The 23,747-nt window shown below is 44.0% G+C and overlaps 1 protein-coding gene across 1 annotated transcript in view; it reads right to left on the reverse strand.

The window, feature by feature from the left end:
* Positions 1 to 5,567: 5,567 nt before the first annotated feature.
* LOC138969674 (CD109 antigen-like) overlaps positions 5,568 to 23,747 on the reverse strand; it is a 106,023-nt gene continuing 87,843 nt past the window's right edge. Inside the window, exons 30-41 of the mRNA XM_070342533.1 lie at positions 21,251 to 21,427; positions 20,667 to 20,748; positions 14,776 to 14,932; positions 13,304 to 13,384; positions 10,178 to 10,361; positions 9,483 to 9,703; positions 9,079 to 9,228; positions 7,852 to 7,914; positions 7,040 to 7,149; positions 6,619 to 6,766; positions 6,059 to 6,161; positions 5,568 to 5,793 (exon numbers count right to left, since the gene is read on the reverse strand). Coding sequence (XP_070198634.1) covers positions 5,705 to 5,793; positions 6,059 to 6,161; positions 6,619 to 6,766; positions 7,040 to 7,149; positions 7,852 to 7,914; positions 9,079 to 9,228; positions 9,483 to 9,703; positions 10,178 to 10,361; positions 13,304 to 13,384; positions 14,776 to 14,932; positions 20,667 to 20,748; positions 21,251 to 21,427 — 1,565 coding nt within the window. The 3' untranslated portion in view covers positions 5,568 to 5,704. The remainder of the gene's footprint in view (positions 5,794 to 6,058; positions 6,162 to 6,618; positions 6,767 to 7,039; positions 7,150 to 7,851; positions 7,915 to 9,078; positions 9,229 to 9,482; positions 9,704 to 10,177; positions 10,362 to 13,303; positions 13,385 to 14,775; positions 14,933 to 20,666; positions 20,749 to 21,250; positions 21,428 to 23,747) is intronic.

A 23,747-nucleotide genomic window follows, 5' to 3' on the forward strand; every position in this document is an offset into this window, starting at 1 on the left:
AACTCACGACTAAAACAGCATGGTAAACAACTTGTTTTGACAGGACTAGAAAGTTCACCTGCATTCTCGTCCAAGCATAAATATTGTGTTTACAAAATATAATATCGGTACTTTCCCACAAAGTACAAATAAGTCAACCACATGCAACACACAAAACTGAACCAAAGCCCAGCAACGGTAGCGTTTCCTAACATTACCCCCAACACCAGAAGAAATTTACCTAATTTCTTTCAATCATTGAAACGCTACCTGTACACATATTATGTATACATAACAGATTGAAATCCAGGTATGTTCATTAGTCTGTTGGAGAATGAACACAGTTTTACTCACATACTCGGCTGAGAAAATCTGCTCCAACATTGTCTGAACCCTTAATCGATTCCACTCGCATATCAAAGTTCTGCAAGTACATCACCCACCTCATGATACGATTATTCACAAACTTCGCAGAGTTCAGGTAGGTGAGGGGTTTGTGATCAGTCTGAAGAACGAATTTCACCCCTTGGAGGTAGAGTTCAAATTTCTTGATTCCCCACACGATGGCTAAACACTCTTTCTCCATGGTCGAGTAGTTCTTCTCGGCTCCTGACAGCTTCTTGCTGGCATAGCTGACGGGAAACGGTTTACCTCCATGTTCTTGCATCAACATGGCGCCGATCCCTTCGTTCGATGCGTCTGTACGCAAGATGAACTCTTTGGCAGTATCAGGAAGGCGTAGCACCGGGTCTCGTGACATCAGGTCGCGCACGGTCTGGTATGCCTTCTCCTGAGCTGGTCCCCAGAGTATTCGGTTGGGGCATCCTTTTCGGGTCATGTCCGACAAAGGCGCCGTTATGGCGGCGAAGTTTGGAATGAACTCTCTGTAGTACCCAGCCAATCCAAGGAAGGATCACACCTGCTTCTTGGTTTCAGGACGTGGCGCATTGAGGATCTTGGTGACGTTTTCCAACAAAAGCCCCTTTTGACCTTCCTTCAGTGAATGACCTATGAAGTCAACGTTGTCGGTCCCCAAAATGCACTTGCTGGGTCTCACGGTCAGATTGGCTTTTGTCAGGCGGGAAAACAGTTCCCTCAAAGTCTCCAGATGCTCTGCAAAGGTCTCCGTGTGGACTAGCAGACCATCCCAGTAGTACACAACATTCTTCATTCCTTTGAGCATTTTTTGCATTCCCCTCTTCAGGGTAGCACCACTGTTCACCATGCCAAAAGGCATCCGCAGGCACTCATACGTTCCGTCTGGAGTTGCAAAGGCGGTCTTTGGTATGTCCTCTTCGCGCACAGGAATCTGCCAATATCCCTTGCTGAGATCGATCTTTGAGAAGATCTTACTGCCAGTCAACCGTCGGAACAGATCAGCCGCTGTCGGCATTGGTTCAGGGTCAAACACGGTGATCTTATTCACTTTCCTGAAGTCAATGCATACCCTGTTTGTACCGTCTTTCTTCTTGACAACAACAACGGGAGATGAGTAAGGGGATGATGACTCACGGATGACCCCATCTTCAACATGTTGTCGATGTCCTTCTTCAAGGATTCCCGAGCCTGAAACGGGATAGGGTATGGTTTTGAGCGAACAGGAACGTCAGATGTGAGGTGGACTTCATGTTCGACCAAGGACGTAGAGCCTGGAACATCAGAGAACCTATGGGTGAAGTCGCCCATAAAATCATGCAGCTCCTTCTGCTGATCTTCTGTCAGGTCAGGTCCTAACTTGACGTCATCCACTCCCTCTTTCTTGTGGAGGTCTCCCAACTCCAGTAGTTCCTCACCGTCGAACTCGTCTAGTTCGGCTGGTTCTTCCACACTTGCTGCGACCTGTACTGCTTCCGGAGGTCTCGCGTGCTGGAACACTCGGTACAGGATCTTGGCCTTCACCTCAGAGTGCACAGTGCCTTCGCCCTTAGTCATCTCCTTGACAGGACGACTCCTGTACTTTGTTAAGGTCGAATCAGCTTCCTGTAGCTGAATCAGCCGATCCCTGTCCACGACAGCAGGTGCAGAACTGTTGGTGACCCTGAGTGGCGTAGTTGTTTTGTCCTTCTTCGCCTGGGCTCTGGTCGTCACAGCGCTTACAACCTGCGGCTGGTCGCGGCGATGCACAGTTGCTCTGTCATCTCGTAACAGTTCGCTGATATCTTCATTCACGAATGGCAGTGGGTCTTCCTCCTCAACAGCAGGCTGAGCTGCGCCCATTCTCCATTCGACATCAGGGTCATCAGGACGTCTCGCACCCCCAATGTTCCCAATTAATAGATCGTACAAGGGCTTCTTCAGGCAGACGGCCTCAACTTCTCCGGTGAAGTACGGAGTATCGATCTGGATCTTTGCCACAGGTGCTTTCACGCATTTGCTGTCAGCCATGAGCGTCCACTTGAAGTCACCAGTGAACTTCTCTGTTGGCACCAATCCCTCTTTGACGATGACCCCATTGCAGCCCGAATCTCTGAGAACAGTCACTTCCTGCTTCTCAACAAATCCCTTCGACACGGGCATGTTCGACACTGACACAGCTGCGCTGGCGACGACAGAGATTGACCTGCCATTGGCGAGTAGAAGCTGGCCATCAGATATACATTCTTCCACGTCCGATGGTGTAGCCACTTGCTCGGCAGCCCTTGGAAGTATGACGCTGCTCGCACATACTTGTTGGTTCGAGCCACTCGTTTGCCTCTTGTTGTCGTAATATCTCCGTCGATGTTCTTGCGCTTTGTCATTGACATGTCCGTTATTTTTCTTTTGGGGACAGTTGGCGACTCGGTGGCCCTTGGCATTGCAAAGGAAACACGTTATGTTCTGCCCTTCATTGGATGATGGTGCGGACTCCGTTTGTCCCTTGACATGTTGGTTTCCCTGGTTTCCGCTCTTCTGGAAAGGTTTCGATGACTTTGACGTCCCCAGGGTCCTTCCATGAGCAATGAGATAACGCTCAGCAGCATCAGTAATGTCCTTCAAACCCCGCAGTTTTTGCTCTTCCAAGCGGGTCGCCAGGTCCTTCGGGCAGGCATTAAGGAACTGCTCCTTCACGATCAAGTCCCGCAGACTCTCGTATGACTGCTCTTCACCTGATAACTCCACCCACTTCTGCAGGTATGACGACAGGCGCTCCACAAACTGGCTCGGTGTCTCTCCAGACAATGGCTGGCATTCGCGGAAGCGTTGACGGTAGCCCCTTTCAGTGAAGTTGTAGCAACGCAACAGAGCTTCCTTCAGTACATCATAGTCTCTGGCGTCATCGTTTGAGAGTCTAGTGTAGACCTCAAGTGCTGCCCCAGTCAAATGTGCGCTGAGTTGAATCGCCCAGTCGTCGCGCTGCCATCTAGCACTCTCAGCGAACCTCTCGAATCTTGCAAGGTAGCAGTCGATCTGGTCCTTCCCGTCAGCGAATGCTGGAAGTTTCGGTGCCCTGTGTAGCATTTGCTGCTGGTTATCTCTTTGGCGTGGTGCCGCGTGCTCATTTTGAACACGCACCATTTCTGTCTGAAGCTCTAAGCGCTTGGTCTCCATTTCTATCTGGAGCTCTACGCGTTTCAGCTCCATTTTCCTTTCTTCACGCTGTGCTTCTCTTTCTCTTTCTTCACGCTCACGCTGCGCTTGTCGTTCTTCACGCTCACGCTGCGCTTGTCTTTCTTCACGATGCGCTTGTCTTTCTTTTTCTTCTCGCTCACGCTGCGCTTGTCTTTCTTTTTCTTCTCGCTCACGCTGCGCTTGTCTTTCTTCACGCTGCGCCAGCAGTCGTGTCTGGGACTCGACGAACTCCGTCAACTGCTTGCCTTTTAGTCCCAGTTCAATTCCTTTTGCCCAGAACTCAGCCATTCTGGTCTTTTCCGGTGCGTTCGTCTGTATTCTTTCACAGCCCCGAACGTAGACGAATGTAGTCTTCTAAAGAACACAGTCTCTACTGCACCTCCGATGCTTCTCTCGTCGCTGTTCACCTTCGTAGACGCAGGCTGCCACCCTCCTCGTCTAACGTGACGGCGCACTCTGCTCACGATACGTACACGACGTACCTCAGTCGTATTTCGTAGTATTAATGCACTAGCTCCGCGACGAAGTCCGTCTCGTCCAAACGGCAGCTAACCTCTGTAATCCCGATACACTCCGGCGTCGCTCACCGTACCGAGCTGCGGCGATTACCAAACTCTTCACCAGTCACACCGAATCCACGGTTCCGTAGTCTCAATACTGATCCCTCAGGATACACCCGATTGATGGCTACCTCCTGTGACTGTCTTGACTGTCTTTGTTACTGGAAAACCCTTGGCGTTAAACGTAGATCCTTGGCTTGGCCCCCAATTGTTACACGACACTTGAGATTGCCACAAGTTCTCAAATGCCGTATAGTTGTGTTCTTTTATTCTACGTCGCCCGTCTTCGCAGCAACAGAAAACAACTCGTCAAATTGAGTTCGAGGATTTATTCAGCATTCAATACATACAACTGCACAACTAGCAGAACTCAAATAGAAGCTTTTTTAACATTCAAATCGCGCTGGCATATATAGTAAATACTCAATCTCGAGAATATTCCAGACCGAACATGATACAACTACATTATATGAGCCGTGCATGGACTAAACTAGCGACATTCTCTATGACGTACATCAAAAGCGCAGACGCACTTAATCCGAACGAACGCCACGAACTCACGACTAAAACAGCATGGTAAACAACTTGTTTTGACAGGACTAGAAAGTTCACCTGCATTCTCGTCCAAGCATAAATATTGTGTTTACAAAATATAATATCGGTACTTTCCCACAAAGTACAAATAAGTCAACCACATGCAACACACAAAACTGAACCAAAGCCCAGCAACGGTAGCGTTTCCTAACAGACCGTCTTCCAAATGAGGGTACCCTCAAAATCGACCTGACAAAAAAGTAGGTACCAATGAAAAATTCGACGAAAATGCAGAGTAGGCAATCCCCTTGGTCATTGCTGAAATACAGCGCTTTTTTTATGATACCCCTCAAATTTGAAGCAAAAACCGCCCGTTTTCAAACATTCAAAGCCTACATTTGTAGAAATGACAAAACACAAGAAATAAGCAAGAAAGCGAAACAAAACAACCTGTTCTGGTTTAATATTTGGTTTGACTATTTCCTCGTATGTCAAGGTTGGCAAGATATATGCCTATTCTGAATTTGTGTCGATTTTGTAATGGGTAACTGACGTTTTTTTTCAGGTCGATTTTGGAGGTATCCTCATTTGGAAGGCGGTCACGTGACCCCGAAAAGTGTGCCAGACAGAACACTTCTTTTTCACAGCGCTGGTGACCTCGAGAGCACTCAGGGATTTATAGTGCAGAGGATGTTATGTTTGGAATCCGTAGAGTGTTTTGTGGCAGGCCTGCATCTGCTTCTGTCTGTTTTTTTTATTTGCCTCATTCTTATCTCTAATGCAATGTCTTTGATAATTTTGTAAATAAGAGGTGATAACGTCTTAAAAGCACGCGCTACAGACACATAGAGGGACACAAAACCTATTTACTGGGACACACACACACACACACACACACATACGAATACAAGTATAGTACCACATTGACATCAATGAAGATCGTACTTATGTATTTTAATTTTTATTTGCCATTAATTCAAAGACTTTTTTGTAAACGAAAGTTAAAATTGTCGATTGCGTTGGTCAGGTCAAACAGGTATAGTATAGTAGTATATCACGTCATGGGTCCTGTATGACGCATGTTACGCCTTGTGGCAGCAATCGGGACACACGTCACAAACGTCAGAGTTCTTCAGGCTCAGTGACTGGTATGAAGCCGTAGCACGATTACCTGAAACAAAAAGGTTTAAAAAACATCTATTTTCTCAAACCGTCACAGATCAGTCAGAGATTTCATGAGGAGTGAGAGTATCCTTTTACTTGGAAACATACCGTGGGACCAGCATTGTTAGACCCCGCATATAAGTCTACCCCTTTTAAGGACCTTGATTTGTCAGCTTTTCTGTTCGTAACCTCTGTACCAGCAATTAACAGTCCTAGTGGCTACCTTCCGTGCAGATTGGGGTTTTGTGATTTTTACTCGTTTTAAAACTCACTCGGTTCGTAGTAGTCCTGCGTGATGACGTAGCTGGGCTGAGAGTGGGCCACCTTGGACTGACGGTCGAACATCACAGTGTAGCACAGAGAGTTCTTCGTTATCTGTCGGAGCATCATCATCATCATCATCATCATCATCATCATCATCATCATCATCATCCACCATCATCCACCATCATCATCCACCATCATCCTCCATCCTCCTCCACCACCATCATCATCATCATCATCATCATCATCATCATCATCATCATCATCATCATCATCATCATCATCATCATCATCAGTCACCGTAGTGTTGCGCTTAGGTCGAAAACGCCTGGCCATGTTAGGTGATAAAGCATTCAAACGTGCATCATTATAGCTCTACAGATTATTGAGCGATTCGTTTGAGCTTCGGCGCAAATATTTGCCATAGATATTTCCAACACGTTCATACCAATAGAAAGAAGGTACCACATATAGAAACACAGACAGAAGCACAGGCAGAGAAAGAGGGAGTCTGCCAAGTCAGCCGGCCAGTCATAAATGATAGGTAGACAGAGAGAAAAAGACACACCTTGTCAAAGTAGATGTCCAGGTAGCGGCCCTTCTGCTCTGACCTCTTGATGCCTGCCACGTGGCCCACACTCGTCATATCCGGTGCAAAGCCTGATGGGATGCCCACTTCCTGTACCACCATCCCACTTTCTCCCGGCAGCAGCCAACTGTTGACACGATGAATAAAAAAACAAGAATGGTAGGATATTCAAACGTTTCATTTAAAACAAAACATCACATTGACAAGTACGTCGACCCAATGGTTCTTTAAAGAGGAAAGGAAGAAAAAAAACGCTTTTGGTACAGATAATAAACTTAGCTACGAAAGTGTTGCTGGTGATCAGTCTCCATTGTTTTTCACTCAAAGTAGCTCATTGTGAACCTTTTCCATTTTCTATCTTAAGATTATCTCTCTCTATCTTATTTTGCCCTACACTCACCGGGTGCAGATCATGACCTTGAAGCTGTTTAGATAGTCATCCAGGAGGACGGTTGAAACCTCGAATGCCGGCTCACCAAGGTCGCTTTCAACGTTGAAAAAGACATCAAGCTGTGCAACACACATCAAAACAAACAGAGTGTTTCCAACCAGGTACAGTGGAATACCCATAGTAAGACACATCCTTTGTCTACTATCAATTTTCACGTAAAATAATCATTTGCTTGAGTTCGTGTCCTAGTTTCATATTTTCAATTGTTTCGTGTCATGTATTTTTAATAAAATTGTGTTTAAACCAAGACACCTCCTTCCTCCCCCCGTTTCAGGCTCCTTTCTTTTTAAGTCACCAGTTTCTGAGCTGTTCTGTTCATAACGTCAGTAAGTTTACCTCAATGTTACGTCTCCCTGTTCCTTAAGAGCTGACGTTACAAAGAGAGTTGTACATGTATTGTATCACAGAAACAGCATTTGCAACTGCATTGTAAAGTAATGGGGAAATAAGAGTGACCATGAAATAATTATTGTTCTTCGAAAGATCATATCCGGTTTTTCGTTTTGTCCTCATAGAAGTCAACAGTTTTTCGTCTCAGCTGAGGTATCCGACTGCGAATTAATCTCAAGAAATTGGAGATTTTAACTCACTCTCACACTTTCACAAACACAAGTACGCACGCATGCACGCATGCGCGCGCACACACACACACACACACACACACACACACACACACACACACACACACACATAGAAATAAACGAAACACAGAGACACAGCATGATACTTATTACTTATCAGACCGACAAGCAAGGTTTTACCTCAGCCACAGCAACGCCTTTGCCGGTTGCACTGAAGGTCACCTCAGGGGGCACATACGAATACTGAAAAGAAAAGAAATCACCAACCAACATCATCTTTGCATTTTAATTTCTAGAACATCTTTGTAAGGCGGCTATTGTTAATGTTAGTCTTTAGTACAATTAAGGAAATTCACACTATAGCCTATTTGACAACTTGTTAAAAAATATTTTAACACAGAAGCCACGCCATCTCTCCACTGAATGATGAATTGCAACAAGAAGGTTCCTGGTAGCTCAGCTGGTAGAGTGCTGAACCTGGGATCCTGGGGTCGCGAGTTTGAATCTAGGCCAAGAGGGACACGGGTCAACTTTATGTGCAGACTCAGACACGGTCTCCATGTCCCAGCCTCGTGTCACCACTGTGTCACGCAAATACCTCGGCTAATCTACCACAGACCTGTTTACCCCCATAAGTGTTTTGGAGTAATGCTCAGCCCCCAAAATAGTAATCCTGGCACAAAAATAGTAATCATCCAGCATTCGTCGCCAATTACAACGCACATGACAACTGTGTCTGCGAAACGCAATCATGCACATATATTCATCATTCACAAACAAAACACATCAGTCAGTTTTTGTAGTCATCATAATTTCAAAGAAGATCACATCAAAAGCACATGCATCACTGATTCTTTTTCTTTTGCTCGTAGTAAGCCTTTTTCAGTGTGTCAAGCGCTTCTCTACTGTACTTGCGCTTGCCGAATGAGTGAGGGTGAGACTTCACCACTAGAAGGCTCTCCAGCATCTCATCAGACAGACATGATCTCTGGTCAGTCCTGTGCTTTTTCACCCCATTTTGCCATTGAAAAAAAAAATGCCAAACATGTAAATTAATTTAAATTTTTTTTTTTTTTTTTTAATTTTTATCATTTATAAAAATCGTAGTCTTGACACGGATAGCGGAATGGCGTATTTTTTGCAGAAAATCGTAATAAAATACGCCAAAATCGTAAGGGTAAACAGGTCTGCTACCATGATTACACCTAAACATGCCCCTGCGCCAGGGAAGCGAGACTCTTGCTGCAGCTAGCTTTCCACTGAGAGGAAGCGATCCGAATTTCACAGCAATGGGATGATAAAGTATTTAAAAGTAATTAATCATGAAAGTGAAATGAAACAAAACCCAACCCAACAAACCAAACAGCCTTCAAAAGAACAACAACAACAAAAAGAAAACAAACTTACGTCTTTTGACTGCAGGACGAGGGAGTTGCTGGTCGTGACGTTAAAGTGAGCTTCCGTGTGCTGCGCGCGCACCTCAAGGTGAAGGTCGTAGCCTGCCGGGACTGCCTGGTGTACAAACTCCGTCATGGCCTGAAGCCCCACAACTGTGTCCTGGAAACAGACATATATATATATATTGATACAGGGTACATTACAGCTGATGGCTGTATGCATGTCATTCTTATTGAGACGGTACGTAAGAATTAATATGAAAGTCGTCACTTGAGACTTTGCAGAGACTGACGTGACTACCTGTGTATCTCACCTATAGTCGGGGTAACACCCGGGAACACTCCCCTAATGGTTTCTACCGCGAGGGTGTAAAACACATTATCATCACTGATATTTAGATAAAAGAAGCCGACCTGGGTGGATGCGAATCCTCCATAGGGGTTCCTCTGACGAGTCAACCAGTGGAGAACTTCCATGCCTTCCTGCAACAAGCCTCGCGCGGAGTACACCAGCAGAGCGTAAGATGTAACGTGGATGTCGATTGGTCGAGCCCGCACATGTGTGGGCCTCCAACGGCTGTAAGGATCAATCGTACTGGTCGATCCAGTCGGTGTCTTCCAGAATGTCATTCCATCTGTGCGAAAGTGTTAAATCCTTAAGTTTCTCAGTGGGATTTCTTGGTTTCTCTTCTTGAACTGGGAAGAACGAATGTGATGCACGTATTGAAACGTCTGAGAAACGTATAAAAGAGCTTTTTTCTCTTTTGCGGCAAACTTCTAACATCTCAGGCGCAAATATTGCAATTTTTCAACGGACAAAATGAATAAAAACATATTTTTTACTAATAAACTACATGACAAATATTAATACCCCCAGACCAGCAGCAGCAAAGGTAATTCAAGAACTATCTTACGACAAAACTCCCCCGAAATCGGAGTGATACTGCGTAAATGGCGGGGAAAAAGGCCATACACGTAAAAGACCACTCGTGCTTACGAGTGTACGTGGGCGTAGCAGCCCACGAAAGCAGAACAAGAACAAGAACAACAAAATCGTCAAAAAAATGGAAAATACAAGTGTCTCAAACAGACATCATCAGAAAACTCACGTTCAGTTGTGGATTTTGACATCACCGCGGTGAAAAGTGTGTCCGCCACGGGACTTCCGGCCTTGGTGAGAGCGAGGCAGGTCAAGGTGAGAGACAGGTAGTCGTCGGTCGTGATGTTGTGATGGTTGTTCTCCAGAAAGTCCGTGGCATTGCCGATGGCCCATTGCAAGCTATTTTTCTGATTCTGGAAAAGTGTCAGAATTGTCCAAATTCTTGAGTTATGTGCATGCCTGCATTCAGGTTTCTAGCATTTTTATGATAATCGTTATAGGTCGATCTGTGTCAACCGGCCAACCAACCAAATATCCACCCACCAAAAAGGCCCTTTTGTTTGTTCCATCAGTTTTAAATCAGGCTTCTAAACGCCATGCAGGCATTATCATACTGGTACGCGTAAGAAGCAAACAATAATCTTACCAGTTGGTTTAAACAAGGTTTTACTCAATAGAATCATGACACACGGAAATATAATAGGAGCACGAACTCAAGGGAACGCTTATATTACGTGACCCAGACAGATACACAAAATCATACTACAGCCATGATGACGATTATAACAATACCGATAAACTAGGAACAACTCAAAATAAGAGTGGTCAGCTTTAAGTTTGTAAATTCCGTAAGCGATTTGTCATGGTAAGATGCTTCACACAGTGGAAAGCTTACTAGGGCAATTGCCTTATAAAAATACACTGTCATTTTCTCATTAACAGTTTCTCTGTGGCCTTGATTCTTTGGCGAACATTTAACACTTTTCAACCGTTCAAGGTTATATCGCGACGGGGAAAGGGGGGGGGGGGGATGGGATAGAGCCACTTGTTAATTGTTTCTTGTTCACAAAAGCACTAATCAAAAAATTGCTCCAGGGGCTTGCAACGTAGTACAATATATGACCTTACTGGGAGAATGCAAGTTTCTAGTACAAAGGACTTAACATTTCTTACATACTGCTTGACTAAAATCTTTACAAACATTGACTACTAGAGGAATACCCGGCTTCGCCGGGTGAATCGCGAGACAGAGACAGACAGCGTGGCGGTTCGCCGTCTTAGAGCACGTGTGAACATTTTCATCCACCAGTTTGTGCCCACTCAAAGGTAGGCAAGAAGATACAGAGAGACAAAAGCCGCCAGACCCCATCACAAACAGAACTCTACAATCCACAGGTGTTGCCTGGCGAGCTAGCTATAAATAGCTCACAACTTCTAAGGCGAACAACTCTGCAGAGTCTGCTGTGAAGGGCGACGGTAGTCTCCCTGTCACACTCGACCCCCTTTGAATGAACTTTGTCCCCAAAGTTCCGAACCATGGACCCGCCAAGCTTAGGTCCCTCCCAGGTTGGTGGAATGGGAACAGCACGAAAATGATTCAGTGGCCTGAACATTTCATGTCGAGTCCCATCCCTGTCGACGACGCCAAATGTAACCGAGTGCCGAAACACCACAATCACCTTTGAAGGCGAAGTCCACTCAAACGGGATTGAGAATTTTAGAGCTTATTTCTAAGCCCTATAATAACTGTTATGGCTTCTCAAAGGAAGGCCCGAACATACAGACACACCAAAGCCGCCAGACCACATCACAAACAGAACTCTACAATCCACAGGTGTTGCCCACACACACACACACACACACACACACACACACACACAGAAGCCGTATGTATATATGTATATATATATCTATAAATATATAGTGATAGATGACAGTGTATTTTTCGCGTGGCTATAAATTGATTCGACCTTTGCACTTTTACAGTGAGGACAACTTACGGGTGCAAGGAAAGCGTTCTGGACAGTGCAGTGACATTCTAAAAATAGTAACGTAGCAACGGGAATATGGATTGACGCCACACGAAGGAAGGGAGATAAACGCAAAACACTGGAGAAGATAAGGAAGAGTTAGTGGGAATGGATCTGGGAAGATGAACAGAAAAACCAAAATCGGTTCAGCGCTGCGCGCTGAGAGCACGTGTTGAAAATTCTCATCGACCAGGTTGTGTCCGGGGTCTACCTGAATATGCCCACCAAATTTGAAGCAGATCCATCGAGAACTTTGGCCGTGCATCGCGAACACACACACACACACACACACACACACACACACACACACACACACACACACAGACACAGACACACAGACACAAGTCGTATCTATATGTATACGACTAGTGTCTGTGTGTCTGTGTGTCTGTGTGTGTGTCTGTGCGCGATGCGCGGCCAAGGTTCTCGATGGATCTGTTTCAAATTTGGTGATCATATTCAGGTACACCCTGGACACAACCTGGTCGATGAGATAATTCAACACGTGCTCTCAGCGCGCAGCACTGTGCACGCTGAACCGATTTTGTTTTTTTTTGGTCTGGATCCACTACCAGTAACTCTTCCTTATCTTCTCCAGTGTTTTCAGCCGCGATTATCTCCCTTCCTCCGTGTGGTGTCAATCCATATTCCCGTTACTACGTTACTATTTTTAGAAGGTCACTGCACGTTACTATTTTTAGAAGGTCTCCAGTGTTTTGCGCGTTTATCTCCTTTCCTTCGTGCGCCCGCGAAGCCGGCGTACACCCGGCAAAGCCGGGTCCCAGGCGCAGCCTGGTATTCGGCTCTACTTCTTCCCGGCGAAGCCTGTACCTGGCGAAGCGGGTAATCATCTAGTATATATATAGATATTCTATACAAGAAACACTTAACAAGGGTAAAAGGAGAAACAGAATCCGTTAGTCGCCTCTTACGACATGCTGGGGAGCATCGGGTAAATTCTTCCCCCTAACCCGCCGCGGGGGGTCATTTAACACTGAAAAGCCCACTTGTCAATAACAAGTTAAGTGATGTAACGGAAGCACGAAATGTTTCTAAAACGCAGGAAATTTGAGCCTAATTCACAGGAATTTAAAATATACCCGAGAACCTAGAATCCAGTTAAAAGACTACGCCACAAATCTCAATAATCGTTTCTGTCACAGTTCACTACGCTGAGGGTACAAATGTGAACTTACCGGGAAATCTGAACGTATGCGTTTAGAAATAATGCTTACATCGAATTTCAAAATTCAGACAGATCACAATATATACCTATCTCATAAACACCAAGTGTTATGACAAAGTTGTCTGCACTGACTGCTCACCTGTGACACAGGCACGTCAGCATTCTCCAGCAGCGATAGCAGGACAAAAGATGTCAGACCGTTGGAGTGATCTTTGAAGTGCTGACAAACAGAGCACGATGATCATTATTAAAGGAACAGAAACCAAAACTGATAGACTGTTAAAGTTTAACAATTCAGAATCAAAAACAAGACTAGGTAATTGGAACGTTTAATTGTTGGCAAAACAAAACGTTACATTAACAGTTTCTCGACCAAGTGGTCTTTTAGTTAGACAGACGGACAAACACTTGAGGTACAAATAATTAACTGATCTCAAAATGAAGGAACCTTCGCAATTTTCCTTTTTTTTCTGTGTTTCTATAACCCACCGAACTCTGACATGGGGTACAGGATCTTTTCCGTGCGCACTTGGTATTGTGCTTGCGTGTACACACGAAGGGGGATACCTTACACTAGCAGGTCAGCACATAAGTTGACCTGGGAGCTCGGAAAAATCTCCACCCTTAACCCACCAGGCGGCCGCGGCCGGGATTTGAACTCACGACCTTCCGATTAGGAGGCCGATGTCTTGTCCACTACGCCACTGCGCCCGTCTACTCGTAAGCGAATGTGTTCACCACCATATCTGGAGCATTCCTCCACTGGAAGACATTGCAAAATTGTTTTCGTTGAATTGATTTCTCAGATTTATACATGCGTTAGTTAGAGTAGTTCAGCACAAAATGCCCGCTCTGAACAGAATCTAGAGAGTAGCGTTTTGGTTTGAGGTCCAGTGAAAAGATGCTCTTATGCTAGGCCCAAGCGTGGACGGCTTTGTGCTCATTGACAAAATGTTTTACATTGTCAATAACGTGCCTTAGAGTACTCTCCATGGCCGGATCCAGGGGGGGGGGGGGGGGGGTTTCCTGTTGTTCGGACCCCCCCCCCCTACCTGACCATGTACCTCCTCCAAGGGGAAAACAAAAATTATATATATAAAAACTCATGACAAATACTCCCAGAATGCGCCAGATTGCACATATTTTAATCTAGATTTCAACTATTTTCCAGGGGGGCATGCTTTGCACCCTTAACTAATGTACCCATACCACAATTGGGAAACACCCCCTCACTCCTCTTAGGTCCGGCCCTGCTCTCTGCAGACGAATAACTAGCCCTGCCCGCAGTGGTTCAATGGAATTTACACGTATATTTTGATGCCGAATAAACTTTGATCATTGCAGAGAGGCACTATAAGTTTTCTTTGTTAATTCTTCAGGATTTTATCAGTGAAAACAGTGCGTGCAATTCGGCAGACAATCAAGGAACAGCTGAATTAAATGCTGCCTGTAATTGTAATTTTTTTAACTGTGGGAAAACATTGACTGTACCAATAGTTTACTTGGGGAAGTATGTGATCGAACCGCATGACAATAAAGCAGCCCGTTAATTTGCTTGTCCAGAAACAATGGTACTAAAGCAATTAGGATCAATATTCAAATGTCATTTACTTTCATCTCCTGGTCATAGATGTGACCAAATTCGTTGAAAGAGCCGTCTTGGTTTTGATGATCGATTATCCAGTTGATGGCCCTCTGCAGCACACCGTCATCTACGTATACATAGGGCCGGGCCTCGTGGAACACTCGCAGGACAAAAGCTGTTAGCCTGGAAAAGTTTAAGTACGGATATACCGACAATCAAACACGTACCTTGGTTGTTAAATACTCTCTAAATCCTTGACTTGGAAAGACATTTGAAAAGAAAATCAGAACAAGTCCCAGCACACAAACCAAAACAACCAGTCAAAAGCGGCCAGGGAAAAAGGTCTCAACGGGAGGGAATCACCTCCCTGTGAGTAAAAGGATAATAGTTGTTGCGTCCCTTGTCAGAATACTGATTCTTGGTGTTGACGCACATCAGGTGTCATGGAAATCAAGGGGTAATTGCAGCTTACGTTAGTAATATTTTCATGATGGTAACATTTTCAGGTCATATTTCCTCCACCTCCCTTCCCTCCTCCCATCTACATTGCCTCCCCCTTTCCTCCACCCCATATATCTTTTTCTCCTTCTCCTCTCCTCCGTCCTTTTCCTTTTCATCGACTCATCTTCTTTTTCTTGCCCGTCCTTCTTCTCTATCATTGTATGTCCTCTCGCATTCCCCTTCTTCTCTATCATTGTATGTCCTCTCGCATTCCCCTTCTTCTCTATCATTGTATGTCCTCTCGCATTCCCCTTCTTCTCTATCATTGTATGTCCTCTCGCATTCCCCTTCTTCTCTATCATTGTATGTCCTCTCGCATTCCCCTTCTTCTCTATCATTGTATGTCCTCTCGCATTCCCCTTCTTCTCCTTTTCAGTCTTTTCTAAAGAATCTTAAACAAATGAGGCAGAGCGCTATTTAGAGATCAAATAACCAAAAGAAAGTAAGCGCTCTAAATGCATACGACATGTGTAATGGAGTAAGCGAGAGTTATACGGAACCAGTCTCCTGGCACCTGAGAGAATAACAAGCATCGAAATGAACAAATGACAAGGAGGATGAAAGTCGCTTGTTCATTTCAATGGTTGTTATTCTCTCAGGTGCCAGGAGATTGGTTCCGTATAACTCTCGCTTACTCCATTACACATGTCGTATGCATTTAGAGCGCTTACTTCCCTTTTGTCTTTTTTAAGCTCATCTTTCTCCTTTCCCGCTAACGCTTTCTGGACAAATCAACAGCCCTATTAAACTAGATGAAGAGATATTTTTCCTAAGTTCCAAAGAATGCAATTCCTGCTAACTGTCCAAGATATGCCGATTTGTGTGTGTTCAAAGTGCTTTCATTCCACTTTTTTCCATTGGCCTTTGGATTTAATTTTCAATTTAACAGGGACACCCTGCTCTCGTAGCGTCTTTCCAAAGTTAAAAAAACCCAGCTATCCCCCCCCCCCCCTCCAAAACCCACCCCAAACAAAAACAAAACACACATCCAAAACAAGAAAAATAACATCAAGTCTTCTTCTTCTTCGTTCATGGGCTGAAAGTCCCACGTTCACCCATGTTTTTGCACGTGTATGACCGTTTTTACCGCTGTTTTTGTGTGTGTTTCTATAACCCATCGAACTCTGAAATGGATTACATGATCTTTTCCGTGCGCACTGGGTCTTGTGCTTGCGTGTTCACACGAAGAGGGATAAGGCAGAAGCAGGTCTGCACAAAAGTTGACCTGGGAGATTGCAAAAAATCTCCACCCTTAACCGACCAGGCGGCCGCGGCCGGGATTTGAATTCACGACCTTCCGATTAGGAGGCCGATGTCTTATCCACTAGGCCACTGCGCCCTTCTGACCTAGCGAAATTGACGGCGTACAGAACTGCCGTGTAAAGGCAGAAGGAAGCAAGTCCATGAAACATAGTTTCGAGAAAATCGACATTTTCTGTTTGCATCACTGTTTTGGAATGAAAAGCTTTAAATGATTTTTTTGTTTGCTGATAACATGTAGGGCATTATTGTGCGTTTCTGCTATGAATATTAAAACCCTCATTTGATTCATCACTTGGAAATAATGATTTTTGTGGACTTACTGCCTTTTGCCGAATTAATTCCCTAAACTCATTCACTCAAAAATAATGGTAAAAGGCAGTAAGAGGACATACTGCTTTTTGCCAAATTATATCCCGACTTAAATCTTATTTTTAAAAAATGGCAAAAAGCAGCATTGGACTTACTGCTTTCTGCCATATTATATCCTGGTCGATATATCTGGCTGAGAAAAGGGCATAGAGCAGCAAGTGGACTTACTGCTTTCTGCTAATTTATTATCTCCGAAAATTGAAAGTAAAAGAAAATACACGCAACACTGCTTTTGGAACTTTTTTTCAAATGTGACTTTACGTCCAGTGATTTCGTGAATTTCTGAATGCACAAACAACTTCCTTGGTGAATTTGTATTTTCTTTTGTGATTAACTGAGACAAATGTTCCCGTTTTCTTAAATTTCAACACATGCTCAAGTTAGTCTTTGTCTTGGATCCTCGTTTTGCTTATCATTCTGTGGTCGCTAACTCATGATTAACTTTATTGTTAATCCGTTCTTGTGTCATTGATATCGTTTAAAAAGACCAGTATTTTTAATACAGGTCTTAATACTCTCTTTTGATATTCACAAGACAAATATTGACTTGAACGCAAGTCTTTTAACATTAAAATAAAAATCTAAGAAAACGTTTACACACACACACGCTTTTTTTCTTGCTGCTTGTCTGTAACACACACACACACACACACACACACACACACACACACATACACACACACACACACACACACACACACACACGAACACACTTTTTCTTTCCTTGTCACTGTCTTTCTCGCTTTCGTTTGCTAATAAGAATACGAATCCAGGATCTGACAATAAGACGTTTTATTTATTGAGTTTGACTAACGATTTCCAAAGGACACAAAATTGAAGCAACAGCATGACAAAAATAACTAGTGTGTCAAGCCGCCATTATACCAGAATTAAGAATAGGTCATCGTGCAGTCTTGATTTCCAAAGTACACAAAATTGAAGCAACAGCATGACAAAAATAACTAGTGTGTCAAGCCGCCATTATACCAGAATTAACAATAGATAATCGTGCAGTCTTGATTTCCAAAGGACACAAAATTAAAGCAACAGCGTGACAAAAAGATTTGTTTGTTTGTTTGTTTGTTTATTTGTTGCTTAACGTCCAGCCGACTACGCAGAGCCATATCAGGACGAGGAAGGGGGGGATGAAGGGGGCCACTTGTCAAGCGATTCCTGTTTACAAATGCACTAACCCATTACTTGTGTCCCAGCAGGCTTTAGTAAAACTAAATTAATACCTACTGGAAGATTACCAGTTTCCAGTATGTTAAAATAGGCTTAACCTATCTACTGCTGGACTTACATCAGAACACTAACAGATTAAACTATACATGAATCGCGAGACAAGCGGCAAGAGAAGAGATTTTTGGAAAAAATACAGGTGAATGAGCAAGAAGGCAGAAAAAAGAAAAGAATTCATGAAGAAAAAGAGAGCATGACAGGAAAGAGGAACCAAAAATCTACCTAACAGCAAACTAGAAAGCTCCTGCGGTTCCAAAAACAGGAGGGGCCTTTAATTTCATAACCGCAGTGCCCCACTGCGGGATGACAAAAAGAAATGGTTTGACAAACCGCCATTATACCAGAGTTAACAATATTATCGTGCAGTGTTGACTTTCAGCTGAAGTGTTCCACATTTAAACAACATTTGTTTAATTAGTCTTGAAAACTGTGTGAACTATATAACCATTTGTAGTTGTACACCATGCGCGCTACATTTGCTAGTAGAATGACATAGTAATTCACACACTGTCCACAAACATTGTAGTTGAGTGTTCAATTAGCAAAACCACAAACCTGCAAACTGTGATGTAGTATATTCATTTATCACCCCATTTACCCCAGTTACAGTCTACATCCCTTCTAAAACTATTCACTGTCATTCTGCCATCCGACTGATGACAATTATCAACTACAGCGATTAACTGGATGTAGATTTTTTTCCATGAGCCTGTTTGGATAACTTACAAACAACATACAATCCCCCCCACCCCCTCCCCCTCCTCGTCCCCACGTTCTGCATCTCTGCGCTCAGCATCTGTTATTGTCAAACTGAAAGTTGTCAGTATTACTCCTCTTCCTCTTCTTTGGCCCATAACCGTCGTATGTTGCTGGCATTTTCATTTGGGCAAGGTCCATTGTGGCCTCTTCTCTTGCAAGCCGAGGTGGTTGTATCTCGCAGTTGCAACCTGCCAGCAACGCTTACACATCTGTCAAATGAAAAAGGCAGCAAAAGTGAGACATTTTATTGACAAATCTCCTCCCCACCCTCCTTCACATCATCCTTTTCCTCTCCCGCGCACATCACCTCCCCCCCCCCCCCCCCCCCCCTCCGGGCTACTATAATGACAAACAGGGGCGGACGAGGGGGGGGGGGGGGGCACAGGGGGCACGTGCCCCCCCCCCCCCCCGAAAAAAAAAAATTTGGAAAGCTGATTCTATGACCATTTCTAAGTTCAAATGGCACCAGATGGCACCATTTTGCTTCTTTGGGCCAAACAAATTTCCGGGGGGGCATGCCCCCGGACCCCCCTAGCAAATTCGGGCGCTTCGCGCCCATCACATTCACTTTCGATTCAAAGTGCACACCCCCTTACAAAGCAACTGATCCGCCCCTGACAAACGATTACTGCTGCTGATGATGATACTAACACTACTGCAACGAAAATGATGTAAAGATGTTGCTCGTTTTAAAATATACCTCTTCAGCCCGAGAAAAGACAGGAATGAAAAAATGTTGCACGCTATTTTGGGCTGTGTCAGTGAAACATACCTTGTTTTGGGCCCTTGAACATAAAGGGGCAGTGGTGGCGAGTATCCCTCAGACTGTGTGCTGCAGCTGTTGTCGCTGCCTGTCCCACTTCGAATCACATTTCTGTCAAATACAATAGACATAATACTTATTCCGATGGTTGGAAGCACAAAGAGACCGGAGAACAATCCTCCAGTATAATATCATACTGTTCTAGATCTAACACGCTGTCAGTGCTCAAGACCACAAGTCACTCATTCTAGATCAAGACAACTATCTCTTTGTATTAGAAACATGCTAAATGCATCCATAAATATCATGATGAAAATAGCAGAAGTGAATAGTCAAGAAGTCACGGTGGAAGTAGCGAACAACAACAAAACTATAATAAATGGGCATTTGAACTATGGCATTTTACTTGCTAGCTCCGTAATGCAAGTGCGCATTGGAATACCCAAATCAGTCAGAAAATCAGTGTTGTCGTTGTAAATTCCCATACACCTATTGAGAGAGAGTCATTTCAGACCGGAACGCAAAACTGCCAACAACAAAAATGAAACAAACAAACCAACTTACTGTTGCTTCGGATAGTTGAACACGTCGGCAGCTCTCATCGCCATTTTCCCCCGACAAAGGCCAGGGAAATAATGATACAATAAGCTTAGTTCTGATTGGTTAACCGCAGTCAGGATTACAAAAGGGTGAACGCGATTGGCTAATGGACATAGAGCACTAAACCATGCAAACTCGTTTTGAGGCTTGCAAGGAAGTAAGTCCAGTGCAAACCTGAAAACCAAAAGTCCCTGGACTTGCTTCCATTTGCCGATTTTTATCCTTCGATTAAATTTTTTTTAGTGGACTTACTTCTTCAAAAAGTTTATAAATATTGATCGCACATCTTAGAAATTTTGACATAAGATGCGCCTTTTTCCCGTCTGCATTATGCTATGAAAATCTCATTTTTACCGAATTTGGACTTACTGCCTTCTGCCAATACACGGCTGAGATCCCCAGAATGAATGCCTTGCTCACCACGTGCTTCCTGCGCCGTCACTGTTGCCGAAAGCACTGAATGACCCGTCACTTCTCTGATAGGTCAGCTCTCTCTGGTACCCTGTGTACACAGCCACAGCCCATGAACCATTGATTAGATCTATTTAGAATTTCACAACTACGCGATTCAGAGAAGATGCATTTGTCTGACAGCTTCAAGTAAACAGAATTTACATCCCTTGCGCTTTTTTCGCGTACGTCTTCTCTGAAGCAAGTTGAAACAGACGTATTTACACCAATATAACAATTCTGCACTAAACTTGCTGGCAATAGATCTGAACGGAGTGTTCGGAGCGGGGTGGCTAGCTTCTACCACCACGCAGACAAAGTGTTAAACGACATTCCGGATAAGGAGGACATTTTTGTTGTTAATTCTCACCAAACTTCGGTTACAATCTTAAAGCCTGGATAATAATTGTTGATGCATTCGTGAGCTTTGTAAGCCTTGCCTCCTGTTTTACTGGTCTTGGGTTCAATTTGTCGCTATTCCTGCTGACGTGCATTCCACCCTTGATCGTAGGGGTTTGAAATATTAGATATATCCGCAATGAGCCGTTCCTTGCCTGTTTCAATCAGGTGTTTGACTCTGGTGTGCATGGCTGGAGTTATTTGCCCTGAAGCTGTGAGGTAATTAGCTATGTAGAGGTCAGGGGCCAGCTTGATCATGTTCTGCTCGCCACAGCCGGTGGGGATACGGAGGAGGAACTCAAGACCGTTAATGCTGGGCCCCAAAATGTCACCTGCGGAAAAAAAGATCATATCATAAATACATTTCGGCTTCAGCCATAAATGATTCTATGACAAGCAAGACAACCACTGCAAATGGTCCGTTTGAGGAAAGCTTTTAAAGCAAGCGCTTAATTCTCAAACGGTTTGCTCGTTACATGCTTGTGTTTGTAGTTTTTACACATTGAATTTTTTTTTTCTGATAACTTGGGATCTCTATCGTGCGCATGTATGTAGACACATCGGGCATCGGGGAAGGTGTGCACAAAATTCACTCTGGAAAATAAATCCTCGGTTCCAACCAACCCCAATAGAGCAAAAAACTAGTTTCAAATGCAGCGCGGTACCGACTAAGGTACGGACCCTACCAGTTGTGATAGGAAAAGAATAACACACGAGACTTCCAATCCACGGACTGTTCCACTTGGAGGTTACGCTTGAAAGATTCTCGTTACCGAGCTGCAACCAATGACTCTCTTAACATAATCAACATCAACAGGTTTTTCCCTGACGAACAGTAAACAAAGAATTTATTGGGAACAGTTTGAGAATACATAATATGATAACAAAATCAGAGAGAACGTATTGTATCCCAAATACTAGCTTTCGTTTCTAGTAACATGTCCTTTAGTTTATGTTCTTTTTGTAATTGCTACGGCGAGCGCTTTGCTTATCTGAAAAAAAAACACCCACCCAACAACAACAGTAACAAGAGGCGAAGCCTTCAAGGCTCCCGTAAGAAATCGACATATCACACGCACACACACACACACACACACACACACACACACACACACACACACACACACACACACACACACGCACACACACACACACACACAGTTAAAACTAACGCATCATATCTACTCCATGTATAATTTTCAAAAGAAGGCAAACAGATAAAATGACTGTGTATTTGTTGTTGGTGTAGTTGTCCCTCAAGGAGATCTTGTGCAATCCTCTCGCACACACACACACACACACACACACACACACACACACACACACACACACACACACACACACACACACTTTTAAACTGCATCAGCATAATTATCATGACAAAGCTTATCTACAATCATTAACCTACCCTAGAGCTTGCGTATCAAGATAATATATTCTTGGAATTGTCATACGACTAAGAGTTAAAGATATGGAAACAAATGAAGAGTTGGATAACAACGCTGCAGTTTTCTCTGCCCTGGATTGTAGCTTGCCCGTCGTAAATCAGCAGTAGATTTGCGGGTACTGTGTTCATTTGGAAATCTACCATCAGTTTATCTGTCTTTTGCACTGCAGACACAAAGCAATAGGTACCTGCCATGTGGCTACTTTTTCCACTGCTGTCCTCTGTCTTATACTTTTCATCAAGACTTGTCACCATGCCGAGTGGATCTAAATTCGGAAGTCGTCATGTGGCTGAGGCATGTCTGACATAGCGTCGATCTTGTTGTAGCTTATCCTCCTTTCTGAAACAAAAGGCAAAATGCGATTAGTTGTGATGACTACAACCTACACAAATATAAACAGTGTTTTGATACTGAATAGTCGGGTTATACAAGCCACTTTACCCATGCAGCAATGGGAACCCTACAATATGTGAAACATGTCAACCGACTGCAGCAGCCTGGTTCTTAAAATAATTATGACGGTCAACACAGTCAACACACTATTCACAGTCCATTTTGAGGAGCAACTGAGGTACTCTCTGATGGTCTTGTTTGAGTGATAACGATCAACTCAGGAGGAAGAAACGAACAGAGGAAAAAAACCACCATTAAGCTTTAACATTAACCGCAGAAAAATACAGAATCACATGTACCATTATGTAGAACAAAATTTCACAGCAAGCTTTCTTTGGACGGGGACGACCCGCTATTGCGCGGGTCTGCTATTGCGCGGGTCCACAATTGCGCGGGTCTGCTATTGCGTGGGGCCGCTATTGCGCGGTGACTATTTGTCATTCAACCAATCTCTCACAGTGTAACAGAAATACCCAAAGCCAAGAGACGCAGCCTAGAGAATACTGTGCTGACAATCATTCAAACGTGTTCCAAGTCGGTTTCATGGCAAAGACTATGTATATTATTAAACAACAAATGAAATTTAAGTTGAGGAGTTTACTGGTTAGTTACAGGTCCCAAGACCGATCCCACTTTATTTTGAGTCCACTGGCCTAGTCCACCTTTCTTGTCATGATAGATTCGCTATCAAGGGTCAAGGCCATTGGGGATAACGATATTTCCCCAAAGGATTTGGCAGAACTGATCGCTGCTCAATTGTTGGTGACAGCCACGCATTTGAAGACGAAGTTCCACCTCAGAGCGGTCATGA

The sequence above is a fragment of the Littorina saxatilis genome, linkage group LG6 (genome assembly GCF_037325665.1).
Source record: "Littorina saxatilis isolate snail1 linkage group LG6, US_GU_Lsax_2.0, whole genome shotgun sequence".
Lineage (NCBI taxonomy): Eukaryota > Metazoa > Mollusca > Gastropoda > Littorinimorpha > Littorinidae > Littorina > Littorina saxatilis.